Source organism: Alosa sapidissima, chromosome 13 (assembly GCF_018492685.1).
Source record: "Alosa sapidissima isolate fAloSap1 chromosome 13, fAloSap1.pri, whole genome shotgun sequence".
NCBI lineage: Eukaryota > Metazoa > Chordata > Actinopteri > Clupeiformes > Clupeidae > Alosa > Alosa sapidissima.
This window is the reverse complement of record NC_055969.1, coordinates 32,640,766-32,657,587: the sequence shown is the minus strand read 5'-3', so window position 1 is coordinate 32,657,587 and position 16,822 is coordinate 32,640,766. Positions and strand designations below refer to the sequence as shown.

The 16,822-nt window shown below is 41.1% G+C and overlaps 1 protein-coding gene across 2 annotated transcripts; it reads left to right on the top strand.

The window, feature by feature from the left end:
• The first annotated feature begins 12,562 nt into the window (after positions 1-12,562).
• LOC121680175 (granzyme K-like) lies at positions 12,563-14,063 on the top strand. Of its 2 annotated transcripts, XM_042059393.1 has the most exons (5): positions 12,692-12,778; positions 12,858-13,006; positions 13,193-13,342; positions 13,469-13,738; positions 13,889-14,063. In XM_042059393.1, the coding sequence occupies exons 1-5, from the start codon at positions 12,703-12,705 to the stop codon at positions 14,057-14,059; spliced, it is 816 nt and encodes a 271-aa protein (XP_041915327.1). In that variant the 5' UTR covers positions 12,692-12,702; the 3' UTR covers positions 14,060-14,063. The 2 variants fall into 2 exon arrangements, with proteins under 2 accessions (XP_041915328.1, XP_041915327.1); XM_042059394.1 differs by lacking the exon at positions 12,858-13,006 and having other exon boundaries at positions 12,563-12,778.
• Positions 14,064-16,822: the final 2,759 nt, after the last annotated feature.

The window sequence follows — 16,822 nt, the reverse complement described above, 5'->3', positions numbered from 1 at the left end:
TGTGTGTGTGTGTGAGTGTGTGTTTATGAGTGTGTGTGCCTGGTTGCCTGCATGTGCGTGTTTTTATGTGTGTGGGTGTGTTTGTCTGTGTGTGTGGGTGTGTTTATGTGTGTGCTTGTGTCCGTGTGAGTCTGTGCATGTGAGTCTGTGTGTGTGCATGTGCATGTGCATGCGGGCATGTGTGAATATGCCTGCATGTCTACTGTATGTGTACAGTATGTGTGTGCATGTGTGTTTGTGTGTGTGTGTGTGTGTGTGTGTGTGTGTGTGTATGTGTGTGTGTGTGTGTGTATGTGTATGTGTGTGTGTGTGTCTGTGTGTGTGTGTGTGTGTGTCTGTGTGTGCATGTGCATGTGGGCATGTGTACATATGCCTGCATGTCTACTGTGTGTGTATGTGTGTGCATGTGTGTGTGTGTGTATGCATGTGTGTTTGTGTGTGTGTGTGTGTGTGTATGTGTGTGTGAGTGTGTGCGTAGCTGTGTGTGTGCATGTGCGTGCGGGCATGCGTGCATATGCCTGCACGTCTACTGTGTGTGTATGTGTGTGCGATTGTGTTTATGTGTTTGTGTGTGTGTGTGTGTATGTGTGCTTGCGTGTGTGTGTGTGAGTTTGTGCGTAGCTGTGAGTGTGTGTGTGTGTGTGTGCATGTGTGTGTGTGTGTGTCTGTGTGTGTTTGCGTGTGTGTGTGTGTGTGTCTGCGTGTGTGTGTGAGTTTGTGCTTAGCTGTGTGTGTGTGTGTGTGTGTGTGTGACGAATCAAAATGAAAAACAATGGTTCCATGTCATCCTTGTGTTGCAACATGCCCACTAAGTTTTGTGCATCCCGGTCTTTCAGTGTCCTGGGAAGACGGTCATAAATATATACTGTAAATATATCATTATACTATTCAATGTTGTCATGCCTTTTGTGAAATGAAAATACAAAACAGTCATTAAAGGCCTCAAGTCACTTATTGATTAGTATTTGTCCCAAATAAATATGTTTTTTCAGTCACATATTTTCAAATGTTCAGCCCAACTTCACTGCCTGTTTTTTAACTGCCTGTTTGTCATTCTGAGGCTCATCGGACCCTGGCATTTCTGGATGACTGCCAGATCTTTACAGATAGGCAGTCAGTACTCCTGCATGTGCACATTTTGCACATTATTAGGGATAGTGGTGGAAAGTAGAGAGACAGGCTCCCATTTCCCACCCACTGTCTCCTTCCTCCTGTCTGTCTCTCTTCCTCTCTCAACTAATGATATCTTTCATCTGGTGAACATGACGTCTGCCATTTTCTGGGATCTTTTGATCAATCTGCTCCACCATTTCATTCTATTTCAAATATCTCAGAGGCAAGGTTACTCGAGAGTAGCACAGTCTCTGGTCACCTAAAAAAGCAGCTGTACTAGCACTGAGAGGCTCAGAAAAACAGAGGAAAGAAAGGCCATGATTTTATTAGTAACACAGTAGAAGTCTTATCTGTGTCATGTAATAATGACAGATAATAGACGTAGGAAATTACATTGCTTCTTTAGAGTGAGGACTTGAATTGAAACCATGCCTTATCATATTTCTGATTACATATTTTGATATGTTGGGGAGTATTATAAGACATATACATCTGCAGTGTCCCGCTGCCAGTATTCAGGTGTGATTTTGGCCCATTCTTTTAAACAGATAGTCTTTTAATATTGAAGATTCCAGGGGTCCCTCTTGTGAATCCTGATCTTTAGTTAACTTCCAAAATGGTTCAATTGGATTCAAGGTCAGAGCCTTGATTTCCTTTCTCTGAAACCAGTTGAGAGTTTTCTTTGCTTAATGCTTTGGATCATTGTCCTCCTGGAAGGTCTATCCATGTCTCATCCTCATCATCCTGGTGGATGGCAAGATTCTCCCGGAACAAAATGACGCCATTCATCATTCCTTCAACTGTATGAAGTCTGCCAGTACCATGAGATGAAAAACAACCCCACACCATGATGCCTCCACCTGCAAATCTGATTGTTGGTATGGTTTTTTAGGGTGATGCACAGTGCCATTTCTCCTCCAAATATGGTGTGTAGTATGACATCCAAAAAGTTCAATTTTGCTCTCGCCTGACCAGAATACATTCTATCAGTATTTCAGTACATTCTATCAGTATTCCATGGCTCTTGGGCTACTCTTCTGACTATCCTTCTGACTTCCTGGTCAGAAATCTTGCGAGGATGTTCCTTCCACTTGCAGATAATGGCTCCAATACTGCTTACTGGATGATTCTGAAGTTTTGAAATACATAACCAGTTCCATTGATATGTTTTGCAACAATAAGGTTGCAAAGGTCTTGGGAGAGCTCTTTGCTTTTACCCATCATGAAATGTTTCTTGTGTGACTCCTTGGTAACAAAAAAACCTTTTTATAGCCCATCAATATGTACTAACCCTGCTTATATTAATTTGCACAGATAGGAGGGATAATTACTCTCTAACTACTTAAAGATTCCAGTTTGTTCCTTGCCATTCCTTGCCTTTGTGTGCTGCTTTTTCTTAACATGTTCAATACTTTTTTCCTGTGCCATTCCACCTTTTTACTCATAACTCTACTTATGGACATTAATGTCTGGATATTTTTATATGTGTGGATTACCTAAGTAAATGCTAATGTCTGGTGAAAATTTCATGTGAATAGCCTCACTGGAAGTATACTTACTGAAAAAAAATGTTGACGTCTTATTTTCCCCACTGTATGTCTCACTTACATTAAATCAAAAATGCCCTACTCCCTCTTTGGTGCTTCCCTTTCTTCTAGCTGCAGTGTGTACCGTTAGCAATATCAAAGCTCCGCTTTAACCCTCTCTGGCAATATGCTAGATATAGCATATTGGGTCTTGAAATATTCACAGGAATCCATTGAAATTGAATAATCATGTTATTTTATCCAATATAAGTTGTATTTTTGTGTAACAATTCCATATTTAGTGTAGTCGTTCCATATCTGAACCCCTGAAGTACAATTCAAGTGCTATCATGAAACTTCAAAGTGTTACCTTTCATTTGAGACCAAAATTATGCTTCTACACAAAGGGGTTCATAGACAGTAAGCATTTTATTGTCAGTATGCATTTTGGATAACCAAAAGTCCTATGGGAGTTTCCATAGGGCATTTTACAAAACGGATGAGCATACCTTGGCAAATAATGGTCTACGGTACTCATATTTTCATTCTATATTGATCGACTTTTGAACACAGTTTCACAAGACCTTGTGCTAGGTCTCAGTTGTGTTTCTAAGTCATATCAAGTGACCTAGAGGGCTGAAATGTGGTCAGTTCAGAGATGCTTGTAATCCGGCAGAAAGAAAAAACTATTCTAGCGTCTGTACCTCTGTGTCAGTACATCACACATTTATTCTGACTGTTTCCTACGAAAACTACAGGATCTTAGCTTTCTATAGAGGTCAAACATTTGATGGTAAAAAAGAGAGAGAGACATACACAGCCACGCGCACACACACACATACACACACGCATACCAACCGAGAGAGAAAGAAAGAGAAAGAGAGGAGGATACATGTAGGTCTCATAGTTCATTTAATACCTCATCTCAAGCATAGCTTTGTCATTACAGCCATGAGAGCTTTGTCATTAGAGGCAACTTCCTGGACAGCATCCCATGCCATCTCTGTCGTCATTCTTTTAAAATCTATCATTATAAATAATTGTAACATATAGTAACAAACTGCAATATTGTCTTTGAATGTTTTTTAGCGGTTTAACACCTTTAACACACAAACACATAATACTGGGCCAGACCTGGTCCTTATGCCCCAGCACTAAACATCTACTTTAGGCTCTCTCAAACACACACCCATCAAACCTGGTTATGAACACTGTAACTACTGAAGAACATAAACACGACAGACATGACATACAACATTGGCAACTTGCATGGTTTCAACATCAACATTCAACATAAACACATCACACAGCATCATGGGAGTTTCACAGTTAAGTCAGCTAGGCTCAGTTCACTACAATATGTCTGAAAACATTAAATACTATATGCATACATACTATACTTATACGTACATGCACCACGCATGCACGCACACACATAAATATGCACATTTACACACACACACAAACACATAAAAACACACACATGCAGGCAAGCAGGCACACGCACACACATAAACAAACACACACACACACACCCCATTACCCCCACATACCCAGTCATAAGCGAACACACACACACACACACAAACACACATGCACACACAGACACACACACCACTTCCCCTACACACACTCACAAGCGAAAACACACACACACACACAGATGCACACATACACAAAAGCAAACGCACACATGCACAAACTCATTTACATACAAAAAAGTTGCAAGAGTAGGGGGTTGGAGTAGGAGATGGAGAAAAGCGTGGATTGACAAGCGTGATTTATTTTTCCCAAGAGAATGTGCAGGACTGAGCGGCGGTCATATTTTCTACTGCTTTGCGGTACATCTGCCGTTTCTGTATCTATTGAATGGATCCATGAAGACTCTATACTGTATAATATATTGGTCAGAGTGACATTTGAGAGAGTGAATTTGAATTTGAGTGAATAGTTATGCTATCAATCAATTTTCTGTTCTGCCACAGCAAATGACACATAAGCTCTTAGATTAGTCTGATTACCAGGTTCATGATGAATCTTGGATAAAGCCATGCTTAAATCTTGGAGAAATGTAAGCATGATTGATTATTTGTAAACGTCCAATCACTTAAGCAAATATTTTCGGTCTCTGCTGCATACCCATGTGCATTGTCAATATTTGATAACAGATCTCCAAACAAGTTAGGTCTACTGCTGAAAAAAAGATGAAGAAACATCAGAAAATATTTGTAGTGCAGACTTTCTGTATTATATTGATACTGCAAACATGAACAAAATATACCAGTCACTCATTACCAAGCATCATTACCGGTGGACTGAGTTATGCAGTCATGCCATGGCAACCATTAATTAGAGAGAAGCCCATGTCGCCGGAACACTCCGTGGAGCTTCATTAGAGAGAAGTGCATCTGGCATTCCTCCACTGTCACTGGTGGCTGACCTTGAAGACAGGCTTCTGAGACCCACTTAGAACTCCACTCCACCCACCAACCTAGAGAGATTGATGGGATTGAAATGCCCACATGAATCTCAAAAATACAGTATGGGTGATATTTGAAGAGGCCAAGTTGAACTGTCATACTGAGTCAAGGGAGCGCCTCTTACCAAGAATGACCTGTGTTTTTAGAAACATGCTCCTCCCTAGCTTTTCATGTGTTAATGCAGCATACAAGCATAACCTCTGAACAACCAACAAAATGGGGGAATCTCCCTTTCTCCACATCCTCCTGTCAGGACAGTGTGTGCATGTTAACTCTGTCAACATGCTGGTTTTGAATAATGCACAAGCACTTCTGCACAACCCATGGCAGCATCTCCAAACTGTGGGTATATGTCCCACTGTTCCTGTGGCATGAAAACAGACTGTTCATACAGCGGTTTTCAGTTTAAACACAGGCTTTATACATTTATAAAATCATAACTTCACCCTACTTTTATGCCAAACCTTCATATTCACTCAGCCATACACTGAATCCTTCCTCTGACTGCTGCGTGACCAATAACTCTTAGTCACTCATGAGCCAGGAATCATTCTCCCTGCAGTGACTGCAGTGGATAACATCTCGCGGGGGGGATAATTTGCTTTTCACACTTTAGTTGTCGACCAACTGCAGTAATTGACTGGTTTGGAGCCCCTGGGTTGTAAGTATGCAAGCAGGAAATGTAAAAACACGTTGATTATAGGGGGGGAAATCCTCCAAGGATGTTACAAACTCAGTCTGCAGATATCCTCAATCCCCAAGGCGTTCTTGTCCTAACCGGTGATAGAAGTAGCCGGAGCTGAAACATTATTTGGTGTGGAAGGATTTAGGTGAGGCCTTATCGGGTCATGAGCAGACATTCCCCGATGGACACAGAACGAAAGTAAGCAGGCACTCAAATAAATTGTGCCATGTTGTCAGTTTTTAAGAGTTGTAGCAACTTTCCTCCCATTTCATCCCATTTCATCGCATTTCATTTATGTTTCAGGCTACTCCAGTTATTAGCCGCAATTTTACTATCAGGCCAGTGAAGGTCGTGGCATCGGCACATTTGTGCATCCTCATGGTGTATAGACCCTTTCAACAATAAAAACAAAAACAATGCTTGAACATTCTATTTGGTTCCCAATCTACTTCCTCTGCATTAAGATAACATATGGAATGTTGGTCTCAATTCTGAGCTAAAACAAATTGCATTGTGTACAGTATTAACGTTTGTTTGGTGATGATGGAGAAAGGATAATAACTCTTGATATGTGTCTCAGACTGTGATGTGTTGTATCCTTCAATTTGAGGGAAAGTTCTTGAAAAACTTTGCATATTTCGCACATTTTGATCATGACTTGACAAGATCTGACCAGGTTGTCTTCATTCACATTCATAACCATCTAGATAAAATATAATTTCTTTGTTGACATCTGAACAGGTGGTGCTCATATTTAAAAGCACCTGTTGCTCTGACACCTCACCTTTTGGTACATATGCAAAATACTGTGTGTGTGTGTGTGTGTGTGTGAATGACAGGAAAGGACTTTTTTAACCATATACTTAACACTCAGCACGGCTTGGTGACACGGCGCTATACATGTGCCAGAACAAATTACCTTTTATTTTTCATGATCGACACATTTTCGATCATCACATTTTCACATTTTATTGAGGCAAAGAAGGGCTCCATCAATACGTTCCGTCTCCACTGCTTCCCTTGGAGTACATCAGAAAACATCAAATTCCAAATAAAATTTTCATGCAGTCTTGATTATGCTCAAAAGCAAAAGAGCACAATAAAAGGACTCAAGCAGCAGGCTACGGAGGCTTCAATCCCAAGGATCTGCAGGAGGGCTTGCTCCACCATGCTGAGATCTGTAGCGTGCAAGCTACGCCACAACATGTCCTCTGGGGACATAGAGACGCCACAGATTCTCACCAGAGAAATAAAGCAGCGACACAAGAACCCAACTGACAATCACACTGCATTCTACTGGTGTCCATGTGTAACCCACAAATAGATTATTTCCTCCTTTGAAAGGAAGCCATGACAGCATGGCTGTCAACAAGGTGTTCATGCCAGTTCATCTCCTCTGTGCTTCTCACATTTACCACATGCCAAGTCTATTATGTCCATTACATCTCCTACGCACTGACCCCAGTGCATTATGGGGTTGAGTTGAGTTGGCGGCGCCACCCTCAGACTTTGGCCGATGCTGCGTCCTAACTGCATGCGATGCGAGTGAGCGTCAGCGAATTAGAATGTCCTAACTGAATGCAATGCAACACAATTAGACATATTAGATATTAGATATACACAAATAAATGCTATGGAGCAACATTTTGAGCAGAACTTTTGTTGTTTCATTTCTAATTTCTTTCTGTCACTTGTGTTCTTCTGCTATTTTGAATGAGAAATAGGATGTAATAGAATGACATATTTCACAAATTGAGGGTGAACAGAGAGAATCCAATGCAACATGACACCAAGACGCGCAGATGATATTATGACAAGGTGTTACACTGTCTCTCCCTTAATGTCAACCTTCCTGCCATGCTTACTTACAGCATCATAACACAATCTGATAGAGTGTTGGATAGCAGAGACAATGTTGTGAAGAGAGTAGGCAGTGTTAAACGCCACCTTTAAGACCTGCCAAAATGTACTTATTTACTGAAAAAGCTCAGGGACTGCTCTAGTTTAACGCGCCCTCAAAATATATGCGGTTTAACTAAGAGTTCCACATATTCACTGCTTAGGTATCTGATTTAACAGATTCCTTAATGGAAGCATAACCTCAGGAAAGTAATGTTACAGATTACCAGTTAACATAACAATTTAGTGTAATGCCAGTAATAATCACACAATACAATCAATCAGTGTTGAAGACACATTCAACAATAAATAGCAAACAAATACACACATAGAGGGTTGTAATTGACTACAAAGGGCATTTTGCCATGAGAATTCCTCTCTTGCCAGGAATGCAAAAACACTGGCCTTAAATTCTCCAACCACCAGACTTCTCAAAGATCCTAATCATTTAGTGCCCATCACCACTGTGTTTTCCTGTCAGCAAGTTTAACAAACAGATATGTCCTTATACTGGGGAACTTGTGATTGCAGCACATGCTAAGGAACTGATCGGTGACATCCCAAGTGATGTGGGACTCTTATGTGCCTCTCTGTGGCTGTCCCTGGTGGGTAATTGTTTTTTGATCCTTCTCACAAACAAAAGAGACAAGAAAAAAAACTGATTTATTCCCTGCCAGATCTGCTTTTAATACTAACATCTGAAGCTGGCATTTTCAGTTCTCAGCTGTGTCTGTCAGCAGTCAGCAGTCTTGTTGGTTTATGTCTGTCTCTCTCTCTCTCTCTGTGCGTGTGCGTGTGTGTATGTGTGTGTGTGTGTGAGAGAGAGAGAGAGAGAATGGCAGATCTGCATATAAATACAGCAGGGGAAATAAGTATTGAACACATCAAAATGTATACTTCCAGTGAGGCTATTTGCATTTTCACCAGACATTAGTATTAATCCACAAATATATATATCTATAAAATCCATTCCACTGTATTACACATAACTCTACTATGGACTTTAAAGGTACACTATGTAGGTTGAGGTATTTTTGGTGACTCTAGAGCTCCCTCTAGAGTCGCGATGTATTTATATTTTACTCTGCTGTTGTAAATAGCAAACTTCTCGCAACTTGTCCCCCCTGTAAACAATGAACATGCTTTTGTTGTGGAGGTGAAGGATTAACAGGCAAACTGTTAATGTCGGGCTACTGTTCTTGGAGTTGCATGGCTGGTTTTGTCTGTAGCGACTCGCTTTGTCTATGCTATATTATAAGTCCGTTTACCATCAAATTGGCTTTGTAAAGGTGAAAATCTTGCATAGTGTACCTTTAATGTTCAGATTTTTTATATGTGTGGATTACCTGAGCTAATACTAATGTCTGGTAAAAAAATCATGTGAATAGCCTCACTGGAAGTATATTTACTGAAAAAAATATTTTGGACGTGTTTAATTCTTATTTCCCCTGCTGTATGTGGGAGGGTATTTACTATCTACAAGAAAGTGGAAGAGGGTGTAAATGCAGTGGCATGCTGTATGCGCTCTTCAGTAACCACTCTTAATCCTTTACCAGAGGTATCGACAGAGGGGGCCCTTTTCATTTCACTCAAAAGGGTCTTACTCTACTTAGTGCAGATGCATTGCCTTATTTAATGCAGATTACGGTGCCTAAAGGTCTATGAATTGATAATGGATATATGAAGAAGACAGTCATGTCCACTGTTTTTTTTTACCTTATTTAACTGTTCAAAAGAATGTCTACATCAGTATTTTTATTCCATGTCAAAGTGTTTGAGAACAAAATGTCATACTGAAGATTACACAGATGAACTCTTACCAAGCCCTGCTTAAAGTAACCAATGATCTGCTTCTCACACTAGATTCAGGTGATAATGCCATCCTCTTATTACTGGATCTTAGAGCTGCTTTTGACGCCGTTGATCACAATATCCTCCTCACAGCCTTGATCAGCAGGTGGGCATTAGAGAGACTGCACTACTCTGGTTCCGCTCCTATCTTAAAGGTAAACTATGCAGTATTGGCAATTTCCTTACTGTTTTCTCGGTTTCTAGTATATATACTCTTTTGATCCCGTGAGGGAAATTTGGTCTCTGCATTTATCCCAATCCGTGAATTAGTGAAACACACTGCACACAGTGAACACACAGTGAGGTGAAGCACACACTAATCCCGGCGCCGTGAGCTGCCTGCAACAACAGCGGCGCTCGGGGAGCAGTGAGGGGTTAGTTGCCTAGCTCAAGGGCACTTCAGCCGTGGCCTACCGGTCGGGGTTCGAACCGGCAACCCTCCGGTTACAAGTCTGAAGTGCTAACCAGTAGGCCACAGCTGCCAGAAGCTGGATTCTGCTTCTTTTTTGCTGGGTCTGTCATGACGAATGTCTGAGAAACTCCATTGCTACCTTTTTCTAGCCGGTGCCTGGCGTGTATGTGTATTTGAATGCAGTAAAGCCATTCGTTATACTCGTTATGCTTTCTGACACTGAGGCCATCGGCCCACCGGCCCACAGTTGCAAGGGTGGTTTTTCCGCTCACAGGCGCTAGGGGGAAGCGAGACGGCCATCATTCAACCCAAAATAGTCATATAACCATTCCAATGACTCTGAAGCTGTTCAATGAAGGTAAATTAAGCTAAAAAAACTTGCATATTAAGCTAAAAAACCTGCATAGTGTACCTTTAATCATAGGACTTTCTCTGTGTCTATTGGCTAGTTCTCCTCATCATCTCCTCCCATCTCATATGGGGTCCCTCAGAGGTCCATCTTGGGTCCTATGCTTTTCAGCCTGTATATGCTCCCATTGAGTGACATAAGAAAGCATAACATCTCTTTTCACCTCTATGCGAATGACTCACAGCTGTACTTGCCTCTAAAATAGGGACTCCATATAGTCTCTCCTGGTCTGTCTTGAAGACATCAGAATTTGGATGGCTAACAACTTCCTCCAGCTTAATACTGACAAGACAGAAGTCATCATTTTTGGTCCTCCCAAGCAGGGTTGTGCACAATTCGAATGGCAATTCTGCTTCCTGTTTGCTACCTCAATTGAAATGCAATGAAATTCAAGAATTGAATTGGAATTTAAGAGCCAGTTTCAATTCAATTCTGGAATTTTGCACAAGCCTGGTCCCAATGCAAGATGCATGTAGTGCAAAATTTAGGTCACTGCACCCCATCTGTCAAACCCTATGCCAAAAACCTGGGTCTCATCCTCGAACTCTGCTTTGACAAACAGATTAGCACTGTTGTCAAAGATAGTTTTTATCAGCTCAGAATAATATCCTGCCTCAAATTTTTCTTATCTCACAATGACCTTGAGAAAGTTGTCGATGCCTTTAATATATCACGGCTGGATTATTGCAATTCCCTCTACCTTGGTCTCCCCCAATCCTCACTTAGATGTTTGCAGCTGGTCCAAAATGCAGCTGCGCGCCTTCTAACTGGCACCAAGAGGCGTGAACATATCACCCCTATTCTGGCCTCCTTGCACTGGCTCCCAGTTGTTTTTAGGATTCAGTTTAAAGTTTTATTATTTGTTTTTAAGGCATCTAATGGGCAGGCCCCAACCTACATCACCGACCTTGTACAGCCCTACTCAGTTCAAAGGTCCCTGAGATCCTCAAATAAAGGGCTTCTGCATGTGCCGCGCTCACGGCACAAACAGAGGGGTGATAGAGCTTTTGCAGTTGCTGCTCCACATTTGTGGAACCAGTTCCCCCTGGATATTAGATCCGCCCCCTCCATTTCTGCCTTTCCTCCCTGCATGGCCTTCCTTGTTCCCTAACTTCCCTGTGTTGTGTGCCCTGATATTGAAGATTTCCTTTTATTTATGTTTTTATGACTATTGGTCCAGTGTGTTTATTCTGTATTATTTGTCTTAGTCTTTATCATTAGTTATCCACTGTACAGCACTTTGGTCAGTTTATGCTGTGTTTAAATGTGCTTTATAAATTAAATGTACTTACTTTACTTACTTACGTACCAAGTAAGTGGCATAAGGCAAACAATAGAATACATATACTGAAAGGAAAATATTGGTTTTATCCTTTTACACTCAAATGTAGATGCTGTGGGAAATAGTACAGAAGATACGCGTGAACAGTGAGGGCACCACTGCCACCCTCTTGGAAAGGTAAGCAGCTCACGGTGGGTAAATAAAAGCAATGTGAGATCACACCTTTTTGCAAGAAAGCCTTACAGAAAAAAACAACAGAAAGGAAATGGAAGGCTGTTGTTACCTCCACCATCATCACGCATACTCCTCTTTAACACCCAAAACAACCTTGGCACATTCTGAATGAAAATCCACTTGTTCATGTAGGTTCTGTGCCTCTCTCATCCACCTAAATATCCTTGCAAATAATGACACGGGGCCTCTTGTCCCTGGGTTACTCGAAGCCTGACATCATAGAGGTGTTTTCAAAGATGCTGAGTGCTTTTCTGTTCTATACTGTTTGGCACAAAGAAAGCATGTAATCATTCCTTTGCCTTCAGTGTCTCTTGTTCTCTGAGCCTTGGTTTGGAATCTGGCTAACATTGTTTTGTTTCCATTATTTGTGGTTTGTTTTATGTTTGTATACAAATGATTTATTGGGTTCATGGATAGTTGTGCAGAGTTGGCACTTGGCACACAGGAGTGAAGAATTAGAGGAAAACAAATGAGAGAATTCTTTCATAATTGAGTATTTGCAACTGCAGCCGAGCAGAAATAAAATCAATTTGATTTATATATTTATTTTATTGCATACATTGAGAATTTAAATACTGTCATTCTTCAAAACGAGACATATTTTCCATTTTGCTGATTTGTTGTGCGTTCTGCAAAATGGTGTGAAAGCTGCAGATGTGGGGGGCTTCCATAGCTTGTTCCTGATGAAACCACAGCATGAGCACACGGGCAATGACACGCGGGTGTCATTTCCTGTCAATGACACATACCTCGCTGACAAAACGTCACACCTTAAGAGCCTGTATGCGACTGATCAACTCTTGCCATTTGTATGTTCTACATTATGTGCACTAAAGGTCCTGTTTTGCTTGCCAGCCTCATCATCTGCATATGGAGTGCATTTACAGGTAATTGCATAAACAAGTTTTCTCTACCTCCAGAATCATGTAAACTGTAACTACAATGTCAGGTCATTAAATCGCTCAGATGGGGCAGGAGTGTCCATTGTTGGAGGGAAGGATGTTAAGGCTCATTCCAAACCATGGATGGTGTCAATCCAGCACGAAAAGCAGCACATCTGTGGAGGAGTCCTCATTCAGGACCAATGGGTTCTTACTGCTGCTCACTGTCAGAAGGTATAGTTGTGTGTGTGTGTGTGTGTGTGCTGATTTTAAAGCATCCTATGTAGAAAAGTACAGTGCAACAACCAGTGAATATCTGCTGTGTGACAAAGTATATTTTACATTAACTTAGAATTTACAGTTCTATACCTCATGAAGAATTCATACATGATTAACTTAGTCAGCTGCATCCTATTCTAGAGTTTTCCATCCTTGGGAGATGTGACTGTCCTCCTGGGCGCTCACTCTCTGAAGAATGAGAAAAACACCATTCGGGTGGGAATCGAGCGCTGTGAAATCCCCCGGACCTTCAGCATGACAACAAAAGCTGATGATATCATGTTAATGAAGGTATTAATTATAGATTAATTATAAGCCACCGTTTTTTTTCAAAGGAATCTTACTTGATACATGCAATCCATTATTTACAGAACTGATTTCTTGAAAATTAATAAAAACAAAAAAATCTTATTCTAGCTCAAGGACAAGGTCAAGGTCAAGAAAGAGAAAGTGAAAACAGTCAAACTACCTAAATCACACAAAGATATTCCGTCTAAAACAAAGTGCCAAGTGACTGGCTGGGGAGTCACAGACCCAAACGGCAAAAAGGCCTCCGACACACTCAAATACGTGGAAGTGTCCATCATAGAGCGTGATTACTGCGCCTGCCTGTACAATCAAAATCCAGTCATCACAGAGGACATGCTCTGCGCAGGCAACAAAAAGCCACTACACGACGCCTGTCTGGTATGTATGAAATCCCTGTCTTCCAAAGAATAAACAATGTGAGGTTATTGACAGCAGGTTTAAAAACATGACAAACTCTCTAAAATCCTTGTTTAAACTTCTACTGAATAGACGATTTCTATAGACTTTGCTTGTTGTTGTCATTTTCAGGGAGACTCTGGGGGCCCTCTAGAATGTAACAAGAATCTTGTCGGCCTTGTGTCTGGAGGGTCAGGATGTGGCGATCCCAAGAAACCTGGAGTGTACACTCGCCTTTCAGAGAAACAGATGTCCTGGATCAATAACATTATAAAAAGACAATCCAACAGCACCGTCTTTTAAGACATGACTGAATTTGCATGTAATGGTGTCTCATAGACAATGTACTTTTAAGTGCGTTATTTATGTCTATGTAAGAAGAGATGTATGTGATTGACAGTTGGCACTGAATCTATCTGAATCACACAGATATTCTAAGAAAAGGTGCATCACTTGTTAACTTAAGAGTAAGTATATTACAGAAAATGGTAAGAGTAATTGCCATATTAAAAGTTTTAGAATCAACAGCCTCATGTTTGCCTCACTCTAAGTTCTAAGTTCTAAGTTTCTTTTGTAAAGTTTGGTAATGAACTGCAGCAGAAGTGTTTCTAGATGATTCCTTTCATCACTTCTTGGGCTTAATATGAGGGTTTATCTTTAAAAAACCACCCTGAGAAAAGTACCTGCTGTCTCATACTGTTCTGGTCAATCAATATAAAAGAATCAGGTTCCCTATGCACTTTTCACTTGTTAATCTTATCCAGCTTTCACCACAAGGCTTATTGAAAAGGATAAAAGTATAGTATTTTTGTCTCCAGTCAACTGGTTTGTCACAGATGCGGTTTTATATTCTGAAATATAACTCAATATGAAAAGGTCATACTGAAATGAAAGGAAAGCAAGTGACATTAAAGAGGCATCACTAGAGCTATGATTCCTAGGAAAAAAGAATATGAGACTAAATATATTGGCCTACTGGTTACTTGTAACATTACATAATATTGACAAATGCAATATTACTAAATCTATCTATTAATTCCAGAAATGTCTGTTTGTATGTCTGTGCGCCGCATATCACTTGAACAGTTCATCTGACTGACTTGACACTTGGAATGTGTTCTCCTCAGGCATATGTGAGTGCAGTGTTGTTTAGATAAGAAATGCAGATCGTTTTAATCGTTGAAAAAAGCAAAAAAGCATCTAGCCTCTCTAGCCACTCCTGTCCCGTGATTCCTGGGCATGCGTGGCTTTGTTGATATTTACACACTCACACACACACATGCACGCACACACAGACGCGCGCGCGCGCACGCACGCACAGTGGTGTAGTCTACTTTTTTGAGGTGGGCATACTGTATATTTTGGCCAGTAATGGGCTCAGTGGTTACCAAACTAGGGGTCGGGACTCGACCCCTAGGGACCAATATCAAGGGACAAAAATGTTTGTGGGGGTCGCAGATTTGCACTTACCTGTCCCTTGCATGCGTGAGGGACAGCATAAATTCACTTTCAAAACCAATAGTAAATAATCATCAAATACCCTCTCCAGCTACCCTCTCCAGCTCCAGCTCTGCTGTTGCATCCCTTGACATGCCATCTCCTTTTCCCTCTTTCTTTTTCTATTTTTACTCGTCAACAGCTTTTTTTTGCTGTATCCATCTTTTTCCATAGACGGCAACTAGCTACTCGTAGGCCTATCTGCTCGTCCAGCGCTCACGGCGCCCCCACTCCCTCTTCTATGTCAAAATTCTATGATGGAATCTTATGAGATAGGGCGCCTACTCTAGCCTGTTAGTCCTCTAAAATGTTATAGAACATTGAGAAAATGTTGAAATGATTTAGAAACGGACAGCAGTAGCTACATATAGAAAATACCAAATATATTATTTTACCATCGCTTTGGCGCCCCCATGGAGCTGCGCCCCTATGCGCCGCATATAGCGCATACCCACTTTTTGCGCCACTGGTTTGCTAGTATTGAGAGAAGAACGAAAGCTAGACTACAGCATGACTAGCCTGTGTTACCTTGTTATGTCCACAAATTAAACAACCTAGAAGGGTAACTTGGTAGCAATACAAGTCTCATAAAAAGCGTGAATGATGTTTTTGACTCTTAACTTACCTTATTAAAAAAGTTCCGAAGGTCTTGCTGTCCTTTGCGCCTGGCCATCCTCGTCGTCCCCAACTAAAAACCTGGAACGCTGCTGTGCTGCTGCCTAAACCTGGCAGCTCGGGGTCGGGGGGAAGGCTGATTGATGCTGGCATTAGTCCCGCCCCTTCCATTTGCCTCCATGGGACCTATCTTTCAAAAAATGTTGAAATGTTGAAAAATAAATTATTTTCTGGTCCCGGTTGACTTGTGCCTTGAATTACCCATATGATGTTTGTCAATTTTAAAGACAATTTTTCATGTAAAGACATTTGCAGTTTGTTTCGTAACTATTGAATTACAACATGAAAGATCGTAATTCCAACGACTACAAACCCATCAGTCGCGCTAGTGACGTTAGCTCATTCACGGCCACACTAGATTGTACAAGCATACCAGCAACAGGTCTTAAAGGAGAATTCCGGTGTGATATTGACCTAAAGTGTATTGAAACATGATACCGAGTGTGAACGTATGTCTCATAGCCCATCTCGGCTTGTCCCCTGCACTCCAAAATCTGGCGCTAGTTAGCCGATGCTACCAACAGCTTTTTCAATAGTGGTGCTTCGGCATCGGGCTTCAGCAACTGGAATCCATGCATTTCCACTGAATTATTTTTGGAATCTGATCCCTTATCATACCTGTTCATTCTTACTCATCGCTCGACTTATCGTGACTAAATTCAAGATGGCTGCAAACGCTAAACTTCGTGAAGATACTGTCTGTATAAATCGTCTTGTAAGTAAACTACCAGTGCTTTTTCAAAGTTCTCAATATCTCGTTTTAAATGTCAGAGCCCTCGGAAGCAGTAGCGTGCGGTGACCATACATTTTGGTAGGGCAGAAAGTCTGACTTTTTTTAATAGCCTATCATTTTGGGCTACATTAAAATTACATATTTTACAGGACTTTGCGGTA

Coding starts and splice junctions, on each gene's coding strand:
- LOC121680175 (XM_042059393.1), top strand. CDS start 12,703: ATGTTCTACATTATGTGCACTAAAGGTCCTGTTTTGCTTGCCAGCCTC. Junction 13,007..13,192: donor CTGCTGCTCACTGTCAGAAG/GTATAGTTGTGT, acceptor ATCCTATTCTAG/AGTTTTCCATCCTTGGGAGA. Junction 13,343..13,468: donor ATGATATCATGTTAATGAAG/GTATTAATTATA, acceptor ATCTTATTCTAG/CTCAAGGACAAGGTCAAGGT.